This window comes from Neodiprion lecontei, chromosome 1, assembly GCF_021901455.1.
Source record: "Neodiprion lecontei isolate iyNeoLeco1 chromosome 1, iyNeoLeco1.1, whole genome shotgun sequence".
In the NCBI taxonomy this organism is placed as follows: Eukaryota; Metazoa; Arthropoda; class Insecta; order Hymenoptera; family Diprionidae; genus Neodiprion; species Neodiprion lecontei.
In genome coordinates this window covers 34,697,930-34,715,951 of record NC_060260.1, presented here as the reverse complement: position 1 = coordinate 34,715,951, position 18,022 = coordinate 34,697,930, and the positions used below count along the sequence as shown (strand labels likewise).

The 18,022-nt window shown below is 41.8% G+C and overlaps 1 protein-coding gene across 2 annotated transcripts in view; it reads right to left on the bottom strand.

Annotated features, from left to right (window-relative positions):
• LOC107223582 (ABC transporter G family member 27) overlaps positions 1–17,425 on the bottom strand; it is a 112,560-nt gene extending 95,135 nt beyond the window's left edge. For both annotated transcript variants that reach the window (XM_015663299.2, XM_046745751.1), the window contains exon 1: positions 16,977–17,425. In XM_015663299.2, the coding sequence (XP_015518785.1) occupies positions 16,977–17,092 (116 nt within the window). In that variant the 5' untranslated portion in view covers positions 17,093–17,425. The remainder of the gene's footprint in view (positions 1–16,976) is intronic.
• Between the last annotated feature and the right edge of the window lie 597 nt (positions 17,426–18,022).

Here is an 18,022-nt window from a genome sequence, read left to right as displayed (position 1 = left end):
AAACAACGAGATACGAGGTTGGTTCGATTCTACGTCAGGAATCTTTGGAAGTTAAAGAGTATCGAGAGTCCCCTGAGTTAAAAAATCGTCATCGAAGAAGCATGAACTCTGCAAATGGTAGCGGAGGCTGCAATGGACCGGCTCGCAGTCTGCGTTCGGAACGGAATGACAAGAATAGCCATGACGCGTCACGAGCTGGTTCGACTCGTGATTAGATGAGAGACCAGAGGCTGCTGGTCTCTCTTCTCAGGGTTTTCCACTCCCGCGATGTGCCTCTGCGGCATGCGTTGTAACGTATATCCGTAGTAAAAATCAGGAGCGAATGTAAATTGTAAGACGGTAGCACAAACCGTCGCTGGGAAAATGCCGGCACGAGGACCACGTGTAAAACCGTGGCGAAAATTTGACTGTATGTCCGAGACTGGAAACGGCGTCGGCTGGTTTCTCTCTCCGTCTCTCTCTATCTCTCTCTCTTTCTCTCCCGTAGGTGGGATAGGACCGCTTTCGGCTGTACAGGCTCGGAACTGGGAGTCATTGCCTCCGAAGTTTGGCGGCGTCGACGAGGTAGGCAGAGAGAGAAGGGAGCAGTGCGGAGGAGAGGAGAGGGAGAGAGACGCGTACACCTTGGTCACGGGCGCTCAGACACGGCACGCGGACGGACCGACAGACAGGTAGGCGCAGACACACTGACTCATAACCGGCGTGACCTTGGAGGATAAAATCACTTAACCTACCCGACTGGCCGACAACAGTCGCGGTGGGGACTAGGTTAAGAAAAATTTCACGATATAGCCAACCACTCGAGCTGGGTAGCGTAGCATAGCCCAGCATAGCCCAGCATAGCCCAGCATAGCTACCCGTTGTTCTCTGCAACGAGGCTGCTGCACGATCACGATCGCGACGTTGTCGCAACTAGGAACCAGAGACGGTTTTTTGACAACATTCTACAAATTCGGAGAGAATGAGATCGAAAGAAAATTGAAAGATAGCTTATCGTTGTCACAAACATGTGCAGTAATTGAAGTAGAACCGTAATGAGATGATGTTACAGTGATACTGTAATTTCAATCGTTTTAAACGATGGCCACTTTTTATTTCAGCATAGTACATCGTACCGTTGACACTGAACTTTGATTGCGTAAAAATTATTGTGCCAAAATAGATGATGGTTTGCTGCCGTAAGGTATATCGGAGACCATGGGCAAATTGATAACTCAGACCGCGCGACGACTGACGACGGTAAGTCTATAATTGTTACTCAATTAGGATTGAGCAAAGCTCGTACATTGGATTATTAACCGCCGGCTTTACGAATAAGTGGTACTTACCTATAGATAGATAAGTTTCAAACTCATATCGATTGCCTTTTGCGTCAAAATTAAGGCTGATATATCCAAAACCAACTTGTAATATTTTGGCTTTATAATTGTTCAAAGCACGACGGTGCGATAAAGTCAGAGTGAAGGAACATGGCTAAAATCTTTCCCCGTCTGGCTAATTGCTATATCAATAAACTCATCTTGGGCCTACATTCGTTTATTCCGATCGCCGAAGAATGAACTAAGCAATAACTACGATTTTGTTTCTTTCAACCGCCGTTTTTATCGATGATTAGTAGAGCCCTGATTAATATGTAAATACATATTTTTCATTCAAATCTTTATATTCCTTATTTGATTATCTACATAAAGTATGATGTTTGGAGTCAGAAAATGCACTTTTTATTTTCCATATTTTTTTCCATGTTTCAATTTTTTAAGTCTACATTACACGTAGGTACATGTTTTGCGATTTTAAATACATACTCAACAGGGCCCTAATAATTCGTCTGGAGTATCAGTCGATTGATAGTATCGTCGGCTTCCCCTATAAAACGTTACGGCAGGCAATCTGTTAAATTCCGAAATTGATTTAACCCTGCAGCAAACTTCAACGAACCCGTCGTCAATCACCACTCCCAACTCAACGCAACTACACGAAAGCTTGCTTGCAACTTTTGGCAAATTGCGGTTTAAAGGGGTTCGTTCAACTTTAGCAGCAAACGAAACACCGAGCCGCTTGCGCACTCTGGTGCATATAATTTCCCCATCGTCACGATTAAAAGCTTAACAATAGCTACATCAAAGTCAAGTTTTTTTTACCGAAACCAAACTTTCGTCGACAATTTTACTTGCACCGCGGACTCCGACGACTCTGCGAATATTTTGGCCTTTCTCAAAACTGATATTAGCCGTTTCTCACGAACCGAGAACTTCTACTCGTTGCGCAAAACCGCGGATAAATTGACGAAACTACAGCGCTCAATAAAACTGCAAGACACGCAGGTCTCTTCCGAGTTTTACGTCCAAATTTCGAGAAAACTGCGGTAGAACAAAACGCGTGCTGTGAAAGGGGTTCGAGAGGAGTTAAATCGGGTTAATCCGAGACCTCTAGCAGGCACGCACGCGCGATTGCGCATCGCGAGACCTCGATAAGAATAAAATGGTAGCGTCGAAGGAATAAAGTAAAACGAACAAACAAATATAAATCACCTCGTTTCAAACTAATCTCCAATAACACAAATTATTACGCGTACCTAACGGCATTATACAGACGAGAGTCACTCCTCCTCCAACAACGTCGACGTTGACGACGACGGTGCGTAGCTGCGGACGACGCGTACCGACAGGAGGGGGGTGGAGGGGGGGGATTCTCGCACGCGTGCATGAAAGCGGAGAAACTGGGACGGCAACAAGAGCGATAACGTTGCAGGAACGAACGAACATGCAGCGTTGCCTGCAACCCGGCACCATTGTACTTTATACCGCGTGTATAAATTTATTTACGGAGCCGGGGGGCGTGCGGCGAAAAGTGCATTACACGCACGGCGCATCCCCGATATGCGACGTGCACGTTGAGCTCGCAAGTATAAGTGGGCCTCTTAGCCGAGGGGCGATTCCCCGCAATTTCAATCAACAATCACCAATCACCGTTTTTATCAATTAACAGCTCTCCCGAGGATCCGCTGTGGCTTCTGGGGCGAGAATCAAGAGTCTCGAGGGGCTCTCGACGAGACTCGCGATCGGCAAGGAGGCACGACGTAACACGCGTGCAACTGTAAGGCAAAACGGTGCGCGCTCAGGCCTCGCGGCTTATCCGAACGTGGCCGATTTCGCCGTTCCTGCAAACGCAGCCGGAGAAGATCGCCAACAGCGCTGCGGCTCGCTTTTCGCTTGCGGATATTCGAGATTTGCATTTCTTTGCAAATAGATATAACGGGCCGCGTCTCGCTCGCACGTGCACGCGGTTCATTTCGCGTATACGGCGTACACATACCCTAGTTGCACACCTTTCGACTTATTGTTACTGTACTTACGGTGAATTTTAAACGGCGTGGCGATAATCGCCGCGCGGTTCCGTAACAACAACGACGACGATCACGACGTCAAGACTTTTCTACTGCCGAAATAAAGGCGCGAGGGCGTGGATAAAACGCAATGTCCTGCAAATGCAACGAAACTGCAGTGACGAGGTGGTGGACATAACGAGACGACGAAAGGGTTAGGCGAGAAGACCTCCCTTCTTCTACGCGTGACCTTCGAATTATGAGCGAACGAAACACAACCGAAGCCGTTAAACGAAGTTGCGAATTTGAAAGGTTCCGAAAGCGCCTAATTCCGAATTATTTCCGACAATCAGAATGACCGGGATTTCAAACGTAGGAATATCGAAAATCCAAAACAAAGAATGATCAAAGTGGTGAAATTTCACCAAGCCAGAAATTCACAGAACTAAAAATTTTCTACCATTCGGAATTTCGATGTACCCGTTTTTTAAATTTTCTCATTTTCGCACTTTCGGAACTTTGACTTGTCGGTACTTCGAACGTCGGGTTTCGGACCGTTCGAAACTTCGAAATGTTTCGACAAAGTACAAGTTTCGCTACCAAAATATTCGGCGCTGTCGGATTTTTTCAAACTCGGAATTTCAACCCAGCCCCATATGGACGAGTGCCTGCCGTGATATTCACAAGCACAAAAGAATATCCCGATATCGTGCAGCGTCTCCTCATACATATATTTTTTCTTTTTTTATAACCCTCAAAATCACTCGCGAATCGGGGTCGAGGTTTAGGTCAAAATTCACGCATCGTACACCTTATAGAACATTACATCTTATATTATATTGAAAAGAGAAGAAACCGCTGTGAAAATTATTTCGTCAAGGGTTCCAATCGTACAATAATAATTTAATGAATCGTAAAGACGAAAAAGAGACTTTCCCACGCGGTTGAGATGTTCCGAACATGGCAGCAGCACGGCTTCTCAGCAAAAAGAGGATAAAAATGGGGGAAAAAAAAACCATGCGTCTCCAGTGCGGGTTCGGCTATTAACTGGCGCTCGTACGACGATCATTCAGGCTCATATTACTTGCGGCAGTTGTGTCGTACATCAATCAGGATTCATTTGCCCGACCCTTGCGACCCCCCTGACCCAAATCTGACACCAACCTTACCGTTGCTTGCAGCAGCGGCGAAGGAAAGAGAGTGCAAAGCAACGGTTCATCCCGTCGTCGGAAGACTACAATGAAGATATATTTGCGTTTCTTCTTTTTTGTCTTCTCTTTTCGTAAACCGTTGCCATTTCCATAAAATAAAACTTAAAAAGCTGCACGCGAATATACATATGTGTAAGTTACATATGCGAAGTACGTGTAATTACCCGAAATGGTTGCAGTCACGCATTTTAGGTATTTTTACATGGCCGTTGGTGTTTCTTTTTTTTTTTTTTCACCCACAAAAAATTAAAAAGGCTTACGAGCACACTGTAAGAAAACCCTTTGTAGATTTTTCTTCTCATTATTATGTATATATATCAAAATAAATCATTACGTTTGCGCCAAGGAATAAAATTTAAAAAAAAAGTAAAAAAAAATATAGCTTGAAAATTATATCAAAAAGTTCACCGCGAGCGTGAATTCGTTTCAACAATTATTGTAAATTTCCATTGAACACAGTGTTCTTTGAACTATTTACACTTGCGGCTAACACTTCTTAAAATATAAATAAGAAATAAGAAAAGCAAGAACAGAAATAACCGTTAGTTCTACATTCTCTTTATCACATTACAAAATTAACATCGCTCATACTGCGTATAATAAACATACTTGTGTACCTAAACAATTATTGAACAATAGATATAAGCACAGAATTAAAACGACATCATCGAGACCTTTGCCCATCCGTATCGACGAACGCTGATTTGACCAATTCGTTAAAATTTTCCAACAACGCCGAAAGAACGTTTATATCTGCAGCTTGTATTCTTGACACACGTGTCTGTATACTTTCACGCGTGTCCAATTAAAATGAATAGTGTATTTAATTGTACGGGAGTTGAAAGCTGCCGGTGCTTCTGGAAAGCCAATGAAACGTTCTACGAATAAAACTAAGATCTGCGGGCGCTCAGATATGATAAGTCAATAATTTTATTATAGGTACTGCACAGCTCACACACACGAACACTGTATAAGTATAATAATATAAAGGCAATTACACCGCGTGTAATTGGCTATTGAAAATTGACGTGATTAAAAACCGCGCGAATCAATCGTCGAAGTGTAGGAAAAATAGAAGATATTACAGTCACCGATCACCTACAATGTACGTAAATCAAAATTCGCATCGAATCGATGAAAGTTTCATCTTTGTCAAGACTTGTCAAAATTTCCACCGACGTTAATCAAATACTATATATTATTAGGACGTCACGTGCGTACGAATTTTGTATAATTCAAAAATACTTCCGATACATTCTCCTAGTGATTCACGTCCGTGTCTCAGCAGCCGGTGAAAAGAGGGAGACACGGCACACGGAGGGCGGCCGAAGCCGCTGCCTACGGAAAGACGAACCATCATCAAGCCGCAGGTAAGGCAGGTCAGTGACGTTATTTGCGAGAACCGCTTATACTGCACACGGGGAGGAGGAGTTGGAGGTCCGAAGACGAGGCTCGTCCGTTTCTTAACGAGCGTTCGGCCTCACGGCAAGGAAAAGAAGGCTGCTGTAAGGCTGCAGCAGTGCAGTAGGTAGGAGGTACAGTCTGACTCCTATCCTCGCTGCGAGAGAAACGTTTCGAAAACATGGACCCTGGGTCCTGCATCCTCCTTTTCCATCTCCAACTCCTCTCTCTCTCTCTCTCTCTCTCTCACTCTCTCTCTCTCTCTCTCATCTCCATACAGTTTCCTTGCCGCTGCGCCAAAAGGTCCTTGAGAACGTCAGCCATGACATTACCAAGTGCGCGGAGTATCCCCTCCCCCCAACCATCTCCGGGTTTCAATCTAAAATTAGAGATCATAACTACGGCGGAAGTATACTGCAGCTCGGTTTACGACATAGAAAAAGATGATGATAATGACGATGACGACGACGACGATGCCGATGAAGACGAATAATTTAAGGAATTTTCAGCCATATAATTCGAACTGCGCAGGTATTAGACATATATACTTGGTACATTTTTCTAAATGTCGAATCCAACGCCGTGAATTTTGTGACAAAATTAGCTCCCTGAACTGCGGACTCTGGTTCTTTGACATCTAAGCCGAATGGGTATAAGCGTGTAATAATAGAGTTATATTTCACATCGAAACATGCACCGCTCAGGATTTTTGTAATTGCACAGAAAGTAGAGTTTGCACAAGGCAAGTGATTAAAAAAGTAATATTAATGAACAAAAACAATACCTAACATAAATAGAGAAAGAAGCCTGTCCGTATAAAAACGCATAAAATTAGGTGTAAATAATCGATTCATTGGTACCCGCGTCATAGCAATGAACAAAGCATTTTCTAATTAGTGCATTTACGCATTGTTCCTTTTTTGACTGCAGCGAAACGTTAATTTGCATTATTCTACCCGATATTGTTATATTTCACCAGACCTATGAATGTACAGGACATGCAGATATGTATAACAAAACTAGACTGCGTGAATCAATCCATATTATTGAATGATCATCGGATAAATGTTGTAAATTTTCTCGTCAGTGGCGATCATACATGATGTAGGTATACGTGAATAGTATTACATTGCCAAGAGAACAATTTGGAGTGTTTGCGTAGTAAAATGATAAGCCTGCAAAAATTGTACAACACACGAAATGTCAGTATCTTTCCAAAAAATGAAACACAAGCTTGTGCTATGAAAATAATTTTCTTCTTCTCTAATCTCTCTCTCTCTCTCTCCATCTCCATCTGCGTCTTTCTCTCTGCCTTTCCTCCGCTGCAGGGAGAAACGCCGATGAATCAATCGCGTGACGCAGCTGTCTAGCTAGCGCACAAACGGGATGGGTTGGATAGAGGAGGACGAGGAAGAGGTGGAGGTGGAGGAGGGAAGGCGAGGAGGACAACTCGATCTGAGCAGCTCAATGGGAGGTATAACCTTCGGTTTTGACTGACAGCTCGGAAATAGCTGATGGCGAGATGGCGAGACGAGGACGACGTGTGTAGAGTTTGCGGAAAGGGATACAGAAGCCCGACCGACCGACCGCAACGCGTGCGCTTCCTCTTCCCTATCCGCTGCGACTAAGGGAGAAGAAAGAAGTTCGCCCCCCCCCCCCCCCCCCCCCCCGCCCCTCCCCTCATCCCGCTCTCGGGCATTATCGCGAAACTTTCGACTTCTACCTACACGTGACACGTGTACCTTCGAATAATTTTCGCAGCGTGAGAATCGCAAAAACTTCATCGACCTCGGCACCGATGCGTGCGATAGGTGGAAGAAAAAAAAAACGAGGGCGAGAAAGAAAGAGAGACAGAGAGAAAAAATGGCGTTACACATGACAAATTAATATTTAATAATATATCCGTGTTCGGTACATTGTATACAGTACGTTATATTATAAGTGTTTGCAAATCATGCGTTATACGGATATTTCGCGGCGCGTTAAGGTTTTGTTACACCGACACATGCCATTTATAGATAATATATTGGATATGTGTTCTTTTGCACACGCCGATCGCGACGAATTCGCGCGCTGTGCGTTGCGATATTTATGCGCTTTGTGTAATATATAAATAAATAAACCGGTGAGCGTTACTTATCTATATATATATATATATGTGTGTGTGTGTGTGTGTGTGCGTGTGTAAATACATTCTACGATATATCTACATATTTCTGCTATCGTATATACTACGAAATCTAATCTAGGCGGGACCCGTGCAAGAGTGATTTCAAATTTTAATCAAGTTTGACTGTTTTTATTACGATTTACGTACACGCCTATTTACAATAGATAGATGTACATGTACACCAAAGAATAGTCGTGTCTGTATAGTCAGTAGACATGTTCGACGGTTCGATTTGTTAGAGGTTGCCGGTCACGGTTGGTAATGTGGTTGAAAACTCGACCCAAAGTCACAGATTTTCGCGCTAGTTGATGTTTTGAGAGTCGTTGCAGAAAAATATTCAGCTGTTAATCCAAAATTAGAGGGTATATATATACAAGTCGAGTTGCCAAGTTATAAACCTTGATCTGTGAGCTCAAATGTTGAGATGTTGGAATTTCAAAAAAATGTAATTCTCGAACTAGGTCTCGATGGAAAAAGTAAGATTAGCAAGTAGAAAATAAAATTCATAATTGCAAAGTGATGACTCTAAAAATAATCTGCAGTATAATTTATTACGTTCCATATTTTGCCGTCACGCATATAGAGTTTTTATTAGCAGAGATAAACTGTGAAAATAAAAATAAGAAAATTCTCAACTCCCGGGGCTGTTTTGTCGAGTAAAACAGTGAACAAGAACCGAGTTTATAAAATATCTTGGAAAAATTCTAGCACGCTACTAAACTACGGGATAAAATCTGTTCGTAAGGCTTTGCAAGCTGAAAAATACACGTGCTGCTTTTATTGCGAATAAGAATTACGCTACACGTATAATCTGCATATGGTACAAACATGTAATATATATAGAGGTATAACAATATGACACAATATGCCGAAGTCGAGAGCGATTCTGTCGACAAAAAAAAAAAAAAAAAAGAAAAAATCATAGCCAGGCTACTATAATAACTGCAATCGGTTCCGTTTTGTGGTGGGAGTAACGAGAGTTATCGAACCTTTAAAACCTAAAAATAAAGTGAAGGAAGGCAAATAATGTACGCCTAGCACTTTTTGGCGTCGAACCAATTAGGTACCCGCCGCTCTCAGTGTTGTTAAAATACTACGTTTCTATTAGCATAGTCTCGTGTATCACAGTTCGCGCAGTGCGCAGATTTTCGTCTTTTTCGCTTTGCTCCGACTACGGATTCCAGGTCGAGGCTCCCCTCCCCTCTCCTCTCCTTCCCGCCCCCCACCCCGATTATCCCGCCGCCCACCTGATCCCTGCAACGCGAAAAATATTCTCATTCAATTCGCAATAACTGATTGCGAATCGCAGGCGTAGCGTCGAAAGCAGTTTAATCATGCACATAATTTATCATAAGTCGCGCCGATTCGCGTTATAATTAATAAATCGTAATACATGTAATACCCTTTTTTTAACTTGTATCAAATTTTCAACTCATTCGGCCTTTCGCGCGGCAATTATTGCCAGGAAATGTTTTTTCTCTATCTTTTCCAATAATTTATTTACTTACGTATAGATTATTATATCCTGGAACTGCGAGAGAATAAATAAAAAAAATTGACAGGTTTTATTGTTTTTTTTACGATCTCGTATTGCCTCGCCAGACTGACTTTAAATTCGCTGGATTAGAACAACGTATTATAGATCTCAAGGTGTCGTTTTTCTCTCTATGAGAATACGAATGTAAAAGAATGAAATCTTTATTCTAGCTTCTGTGTTAATAATAAATTAATTACGAAATACATGTGACGTACGTTCTAGAATTATAAAGGATTCCCGACTGTAGGTACAACCACATCTAACGATTGCAGGTTGACGTGTTTCGTCTGACTCTTTCTTTCTGTAAACATTTTTAAACAGATTCATTTGTCGAACTCTGTTATGCGACAAAGCAATACAATTCTGCTCGTAGATCTAAGGAATTTCGAACCCTCGAAGATGAAAAGTTCAAAAATAAATAAATGTTACAGTAAATGTTTCAACCAGTCACGATGGTACACAAAGTCCCGACTAGAAGAAAATCCAAATTCAAATATAATTCTTTTATACCGAAACCGATTAGCAGCTAGACAGAATTACAAAATACAATTATTTATTTCCTTTACATGACAAATTACGATAAATAATAAAATACCATGTGAATTATCGGATTGCTTTTCGTCAGAATTGCCGATCTGTATTCGATAAACTCTCGACAAAAAAAAAAAAAAATAAAAAACAAAGTGACGATACTGTACTTTTCGTTGAAACTCATCTCTCGATTCACAAAGTAAAAAATTAAGAAACAAATTTTTACATCAAGTTTCTTTTCAGTCCGTTATCATTCAGTGAGCCGACACCCTGCCCGACTAGTTATTCATCTAAAATAATTAACCAACGCCGTACGTGACGGAGTCTGACCATCTGTAGTACCTAACGCAGTGCCACCTCGTTATATCGCGGTTGGTAAATTTCTCCTCGGAGCCCATATTCCCCCACCAGCCACTCGTATCTCACTCACTTGACTACTACGCGGCCCCACCCATACTACGCGACTTTGCGTGAACAACCGGTGTACTGGCTTACGTTACGGCGGCAGTGCATCGCGAAGTGGGAGAACTATTTCTATCGCGGTTCTCCCCCTCTACAGCCCCGAAGACCGCGTTATAACGAGGTAGCGCTGTAAATGCAAGCGACGATTCGTGAAATAATCGCGATTAAACCGGATAAGGGGCACAGAGAGACCGATTGACGGTCGTTCGACGCAGGGCTTCGCGTGTGTGCACGCATATCTGTATGCGGAGAAAACCCTTCGAGGAATATTAGACCCAGAAGAGCTTTGCATCTGGCGTTCGATTCGTCGTAGCACGCGTGCACGCACGCACGAACGAGCGAAATGCCGGTGGATATACGCACTTACTACTATCCATCCCCGATGAGGTGGTTATGCACACTGTATACACAGATGCGTGCCACGGTACGACCGGAGGACCGGTTCTGTGTTTTCGCGAGTCGAGAGATCTGCCTGCCTGCCTGCCTTTCCTCCTCTCCTCTCCTCTCCCCGAGTTATTCGCGAAAAGGTGTGCCGGTGTTACCGGTGTTCTCTCCTGCGAGCTCCATTTCCCCGGTTCTCTCTTCCCTATCCTCTTTCCCCCTCAGCCCTCAGGACCGACCATGTAGCGCAGCATCCATCCTCTTCCTCTACCCCGAACCCTCGTCTGAGGAAGTGGAAGTGGAACTCGGCTACTGCGCGCCGCGCGGCGAGCGGAAAAGCGCCCATTTTTCAACGCCGGTGAAAACACCGGCAGCTGCATCGAGAAGATAATTTTCTCTTTTGTTTTTCTCCGCTCTTCCGTACGATTATGATTTCTGGGTTGGATATAGCTACTGAAGCCGACATGCAGCGTAGAGTTAACATCCTATCGACCGCGATTTCAAAACGCAGGGAAATTGGCACGTGACTGTAATCTACAGATCCAACAGGTACTCCTTCTCCATTCTTGACGAAGATCGTAGCGTTGAAGAAAACGTAAATTATTACCTCGGGAATATTGTTTGTTTTGTACCTCGTGGCGCAGTTTCTTTTAAAATAACCATACGACTTTGCTACCACTTTATTTCAAATCGTATCCGCAAAATGTATCACGTGTGACAATTATAGAAACAGAAGGAAAAAGAGAAAAACAAAAATTAAAGCGAGACCAAAAAGAAGCCCAAGATTTTTATACTTTGTGAATCATCAGGATAATTTTATAATAAGGAACTTCGCGAAACACACCGGCATCCATTATATCGAAACCCTTGAGAATGATGATTTCAATATTTTTCAAAACTTCGTTCGCATGGTTTTGCATAAATTTTTACAACACACAGATCATACGTGTATTATAAAGCGTATAAAACGTGTGTAACAGTTGCAGAGATCCGCGTATAGAGAAACAGAACTATCTCGTAGTTTTCCACACGCATTGTGGTACATGCATAACATATTTAAAGAAGCCAGAAGGGCGATTCAGCTAGCGCATAAAATTACCTGGTGCAGCAACGTTAACCGAGTCGTCGTTTATCTTGCATCGTGCGCTAATGCGCAGCGAGAAGAACCGGCCCTGAACTTTGTAGCCTAATAACTTTGCCAACTTTGCGCGTGAACAAATTTCTCATCAAGTTTCTTAAGTATGTATAAAAAGAGTGTGAAGGAAAATTAAATGCAAAAAGGATGTTTAAAAAATACAAAACTACATGCAGAACAATACAGTGGGAGGAAAATGAAGGGAAAAAAGAAAGAGACAAATCAACAGTGTACAAAGTTAAAGAATTACCGATCATCTATATTTGAAACAATTATAACCACGCGATTCGATCATCATGCGCAATATCGTGCTTTTTTTAAACGTCTTTTCATTCCAACAACCGCGCGTGTACATATAAGTTACATGTAACGTATTTAACATGTATCTAATACACGTGCATGTATTCAATCCGTGCCCAGCCAGAGTTCACGTTGACGTAAGTGCGTTACACGACATACGCATGAACACATATGTACACGTATATACCTACACATGCATATCAAGCACAGCCGTGAGTTTTATATTCGATATTAGAGCTTTGCGTATCGACCCGACCGACTGACGAACTGCGAAGCACTCAGGTTAAAAGAGCGTGTCTGCATATACAGCTAGTGCAAGATTTAGGCGAAATATCGAGTAAATTGCGTATCTAAGTGGAGGTTCTGGTCGCGGACACGCGAATGGCCGCGCCTATATGCATGGACTGCTCCACTTACGCGGGGCCATTGAGCCCCCGGTGTGGGTGCCCCTTAACACGTCAGTTTAATAAACAACAACGTGGCTACTATCGACGTATGCATACGATGTATTTTATATAGACATATATATATATATATATATATATATATATATATTATATATATACGTATATACATATATAGACGCATACAAGAACGCCCGGTGCAGGCAAATGGGCAGGAGCGTAGAAAAGGCGGGTCGCCGACCCGCCGCGTTAATATTTATATACTTTGGAACGCCTCTCAGGCGGCAACAAGTCCGTACACTTACCTAACCAACGATTGAAATCGGACTTTACGATGCAACGGACCGCAATTCGGAGTTTCGGCGTGCCGCAATATGTGTAAGAAAATAACGAAGAGCGAAAGAAAGAAGGTATCGTTATATGTGATCGGGGATATGAGGGTACAATTGTAAAAACACGTGAGGACGAAGTTGGAAACGTTACTGTAACGATGCATGTTGAGAAAAAATATCGAGAATAAGCGTTACTTCGCACCTTTAGGAATGTCTAAAATTTATTAAACAATGATAAAGAAAATATACTCATGTTTGTAAAGCCGACTCCTTGAAAGTCATTCTCTAAAATTGTGTAATAATGATTCTTTTACTGATGTTTCGTTACGTTAACGTTTACTAACTTCAGTCTCGTAAAAACAGGAGGTTGATGTTTGTGTCGTTAATGTAACGGTGCATTTAGAACTTATTGTGGAGACTCGTATTACGGAAGCAACTCTTTCAAAATCGTTCTAAAATTGTAAAATGTAAATCAATGGTTATTATTTCCATGCTACGTTATTACGTTGACGTTACTAACTTTGATCTTGTGTAAAAACTGATAACGTTGGATACTGGAGGAAAGAAACATTTCATTTGCTTTTTCTTTTAAATCTTAATTGCTAAATTGACAAACATTTCAATTTAATTACGTACTGCTACTATCAACATCTTTTTTTTTTAATCACATTTCCAACGATTTCGATACTTATATTATGTCCGGAACTATTAACAGTTCATCGACCTATAAATTCAAGCTCAACGGTTGAACGACATTTTGTGTGATCGCTCAGTTACAATGGCAAGCCAGTTTTACTTAAATGGAATAAAACTACACATTTTAAGATATTCTTACAAAGGGTGAAATCACTCGTTTTGCCCCCCCGATCTAGTAGACATCATAGATAAAAGACGTATAACAGCTTTCATATGTCACAAAATGAATAAGGTTGCTGCTTCAACCAACATTATTGTAAAAACAGTCTCGTTTCTGAATTCTATCTACGAAACACGTATCGCTAATAAAAGAATTTTTCATTGCTTAATTTATTTGCGCCTGTTGGATCATTTCTTTCATATCATACATATGAATTATAAGTGAGTTTAATCTATAGAATATACAATACAGACAAGAAAATTAATTTGTGTCAAATAAACATTCCTCCGTAGAGTGTGAGAGTTATACTTATATATTGTATATTCCGTGATACTGCATATACATACAACTTGTATACGCTTCGTGAAATCACTGTCTCGCACCCCTGGATTCAAGTTGCAAAATATAATGACACGAAATCGTTGAAATCACGCTTTCAATTTAATACCAAATGATATAACGGAATCACTTGAAACCTAAGAGAAGAGTAAAATTCCATCACCGCTCTGTACGTTAACATATTCTAAACCGAGGCGAGGAGATGCCATATTGCACCGTCGATGAGTAAGTGGAGCATTTCAACTTTTATACGCATGCACGAATGCATGCCGTGCCGTGCATCCGTGGAAGTGATAATCGGACGACGACGACGACAACGGCGAACAATGCAGTCAATAAGGAAAATCGTTGACGCGAACGGCAATTTAATATGTAATATGGGTATACGACAAGGGTGGAGGGTGAAGGTTGGATGGGGGGGGATGTGCAAGATACGTAGGAAGAGACACCGAGTCTCGGTGTCAATTCCCATTTGGCACGCATTCCTTCACAGCAAGTCGCGCGTATATCGTGCCACTTTGCTAGCACTGCTGCTTTACTCGCGAGATATACTTCTACGTATAATATTACGTTATAGTGTAACAACCATTCGCTTACTGCACGCGCGTTTGTTTTGATGACACAAGAGCGAGAAGCGGCTATGTGTAAAACAACGCAACGCAACGCAACACGTACCTACGTACGTACGTTGGTACAGTATTTATTTGTTTCCTTCTTTAGATTTCATTAATCTGTCATCGAACTTGCCGATAAACGGGAAGTCTGAAATGCCAAATCTAGTCACGAGACGCGCGTGATAACGTACGAAAATTCTATGTCTACTCCATTTTTTCCCCATCGATGATCCCGTTTACAGGAATTGGATGATGTAAAAAAAAAAAAAAAAAAAATCACCTGCACGGACATCAAACTTCGACGAAATATCCAATTCTTCGGCAATTTTTTCTTTTTTTCTTTTACCTTGCGCAGCCTATGCACCCGAGTCAAAATCCTTACGATCAACAAAAGCCTTCAGTATTGTTATTCAGACTTTGCGCTCATTCGTCCCGAATCGTGTCCGGAGTGCAGAGGCGCGCCGAAAAATCGGAGCCAAACTTCTATCGGCTCGTACGGCATGGCCGAGGATATAATACATGCATAGCGTTACCCCATGATTATAATCCGACTTGTGTTATTTCTTTTTTTTTTTCTTTCTTTTACACGCAATTAATTTCTTGTACTAATTAAACGATACCGTAAGCAATTAAGAAAATGTATTATACTCTCAAGTTTACTAACGTCGTACGAGCCAAGAGATCACGGGATGTAATAAAGAGTTTATTCGACACTTTCCCACGTTTAATTCTTTCATAAGCTCTAAAAATTTTAACCCGCCAAGTTATGAAAGATATGAAAAAGGGACCCGTTGTTCCTATGTAATACAACATTCGGTCCAAGTTGAATAAGATGACGATTAATTAAAGCGACGTTGAGTATGACTTGAGTTTGACAAATGGGCCTGCTGAAAAACACAGATTGGTAATTACGCGGGTTACGCTTCGTTAAATTAGATGTGAAGGAAGAATCGCGGTTTTTATTTTTCTAAGAAATAATTCTTTTAATGCGAAATTTTTTACACATTTCTGTTACGTAAACGATGGTGCCTCCTTTCTAAAAATTTCAAAACTCCTACAATTGGTATTGGACTAAATTGGAAGCCTCAGACAAGTCTCACTGAAATCGTCGATGACGAGTAAACGAGAATGAATTTTTCAGAAAGCCCACCGAATTTCGGTCATTACTCCAAGAAATTAGATTTCACTTTTATTTACATGAATTTGCCATTTACGAATGATAATTACAGGAGACGCAACCGAATCAGTACATACGAAATTTTCCTCATTTAACAAAGTTAACTCACAATCAAATACATACCGGTCCTTTCACTTAGTTGATTAGGAACCGGAAGGGGCGTATCTACTGTTATATAAACTTTTTTCAGAACCCATTCGTCAAGTTTCGTTAATTAAGCACGATTTTGATATATAAGCAGTCAGTGATAGATCGTAAAATATTGTGAGGTTAGTAAAGTCAACGTAACGATACACCAACGAGGAGAAAAAATTATTGGGCAATTTCAGGATGTCTTTCAAGGAATTGGCTTTTCAGAATCAGTGTATATTTTCTTTACAACGGTTCACTAAATTTCGGAAAGTTACATAGATGCGAATTAGCGATGTTTCCAAAACATATATGCATCGTTACGGTAACGTTACTAGTTAGCAATTACATCCTGGTAAAATATTCGTCGCTTCAAATCTTATAATCGAACATGTACCACGAACATACGAAAAATCATTCAAACAAACGACACAATAAATATTTCCGATCTACACTGATCGAAGTACGTATTCAAACACCGTCCATATCGAATCGTCAGTAAAATCTTACGAAGTTTAAACTCGAAAGTCTCAAGCCAACTTTCGACAATCGGAGTAAGTAAATTGATCGATAGAAAAGAAGTTATAGTTTTAACGAAGGGTCGATAAATTAGTATCGACGAACGGTGGACAAATCGAGGAAGGTTGGATCGTGATCCGATTCTTTTCTTACCTTGGTGTGTTGACGACCGCCGGCCTGCCCATCGCCCGCTGCTGGCGTTTCTCGTTGCTGGGAAGCCGCAGGTAATCTTGGTCGCCAAGAAGGAAGAGATCCTTTGATATAATCATGTCAACCGTCTATGAGTCGCCGCCACCCCGCGCCGTTTCTCACTCAATCGAAAACGAAAAGAACCCTCGTCGAAACTGCTTCTCCTCCTCACTTCACTCTTCTATACTCTCAGCCAACCGCTGCCGCACCCTCCGAGGGCCGTAGAACCACTCCGATATATGTAATCGGTGCTGGCGCCGGTCACAGATACCGGAAAAACTCTGCTCGTGAGAGAGAAGAGAAGAGAGAGATAGAGATAGAGATAGAGACAGCGTCTGCCGGTCGTCAAACACAACTTGACTGTAAGGAGTATAAGGTGCAAGGAGGAGCGGCGTCGAGGGGTGAAACGTGTGGTTCGGAAGTGGTGGGAAATGGGGGGGGGGATTCCCTCTTCCGATCTCCTGCCACAGGATGTCTCGTCTGCACGTTTTAGTCTTTTTCTTTATTGTTTGTTTCGTTTTTCTTTTTCGTTGTCTTTTATTTCGTTCTTCTTTCCGACTTCGTCTTCTTCTCCTTGACCGAACAAGATCCTTGCGTTTACGTTATACGCGTTGTCGTGTCGTCGAGACGCAGCCGGCGACTAGACGAACCGACGATGCTTGGAGTTTTAAAGGTTTAACGTTCTACTCCTAAACGCACTAGATTTTTCGTCTCGTATCCGTGGCTGGTTTCATGTGTATAATTTTTTTTATTTTGATTTTTTTAATATTAATCTTTATTTCTTTCTTGACCTATTTCGCCTCGTTTTAAACACTGGTGTAAAATGACGAAGATGCAGATTGTACTGTGGCACAGTGGGTCATTGGTTTATTCAGTTTGTTTTCTTGTTTGTTCTGTTAAACTCGACGCGTTGCTGTTTCCGTCAAAATTCACTTCACCCGAAGAACAACAACAAGATTCCACCGTATTTTATGCAGGTTGAATCGCCAGATGTGTTAACAAAAAGAGTA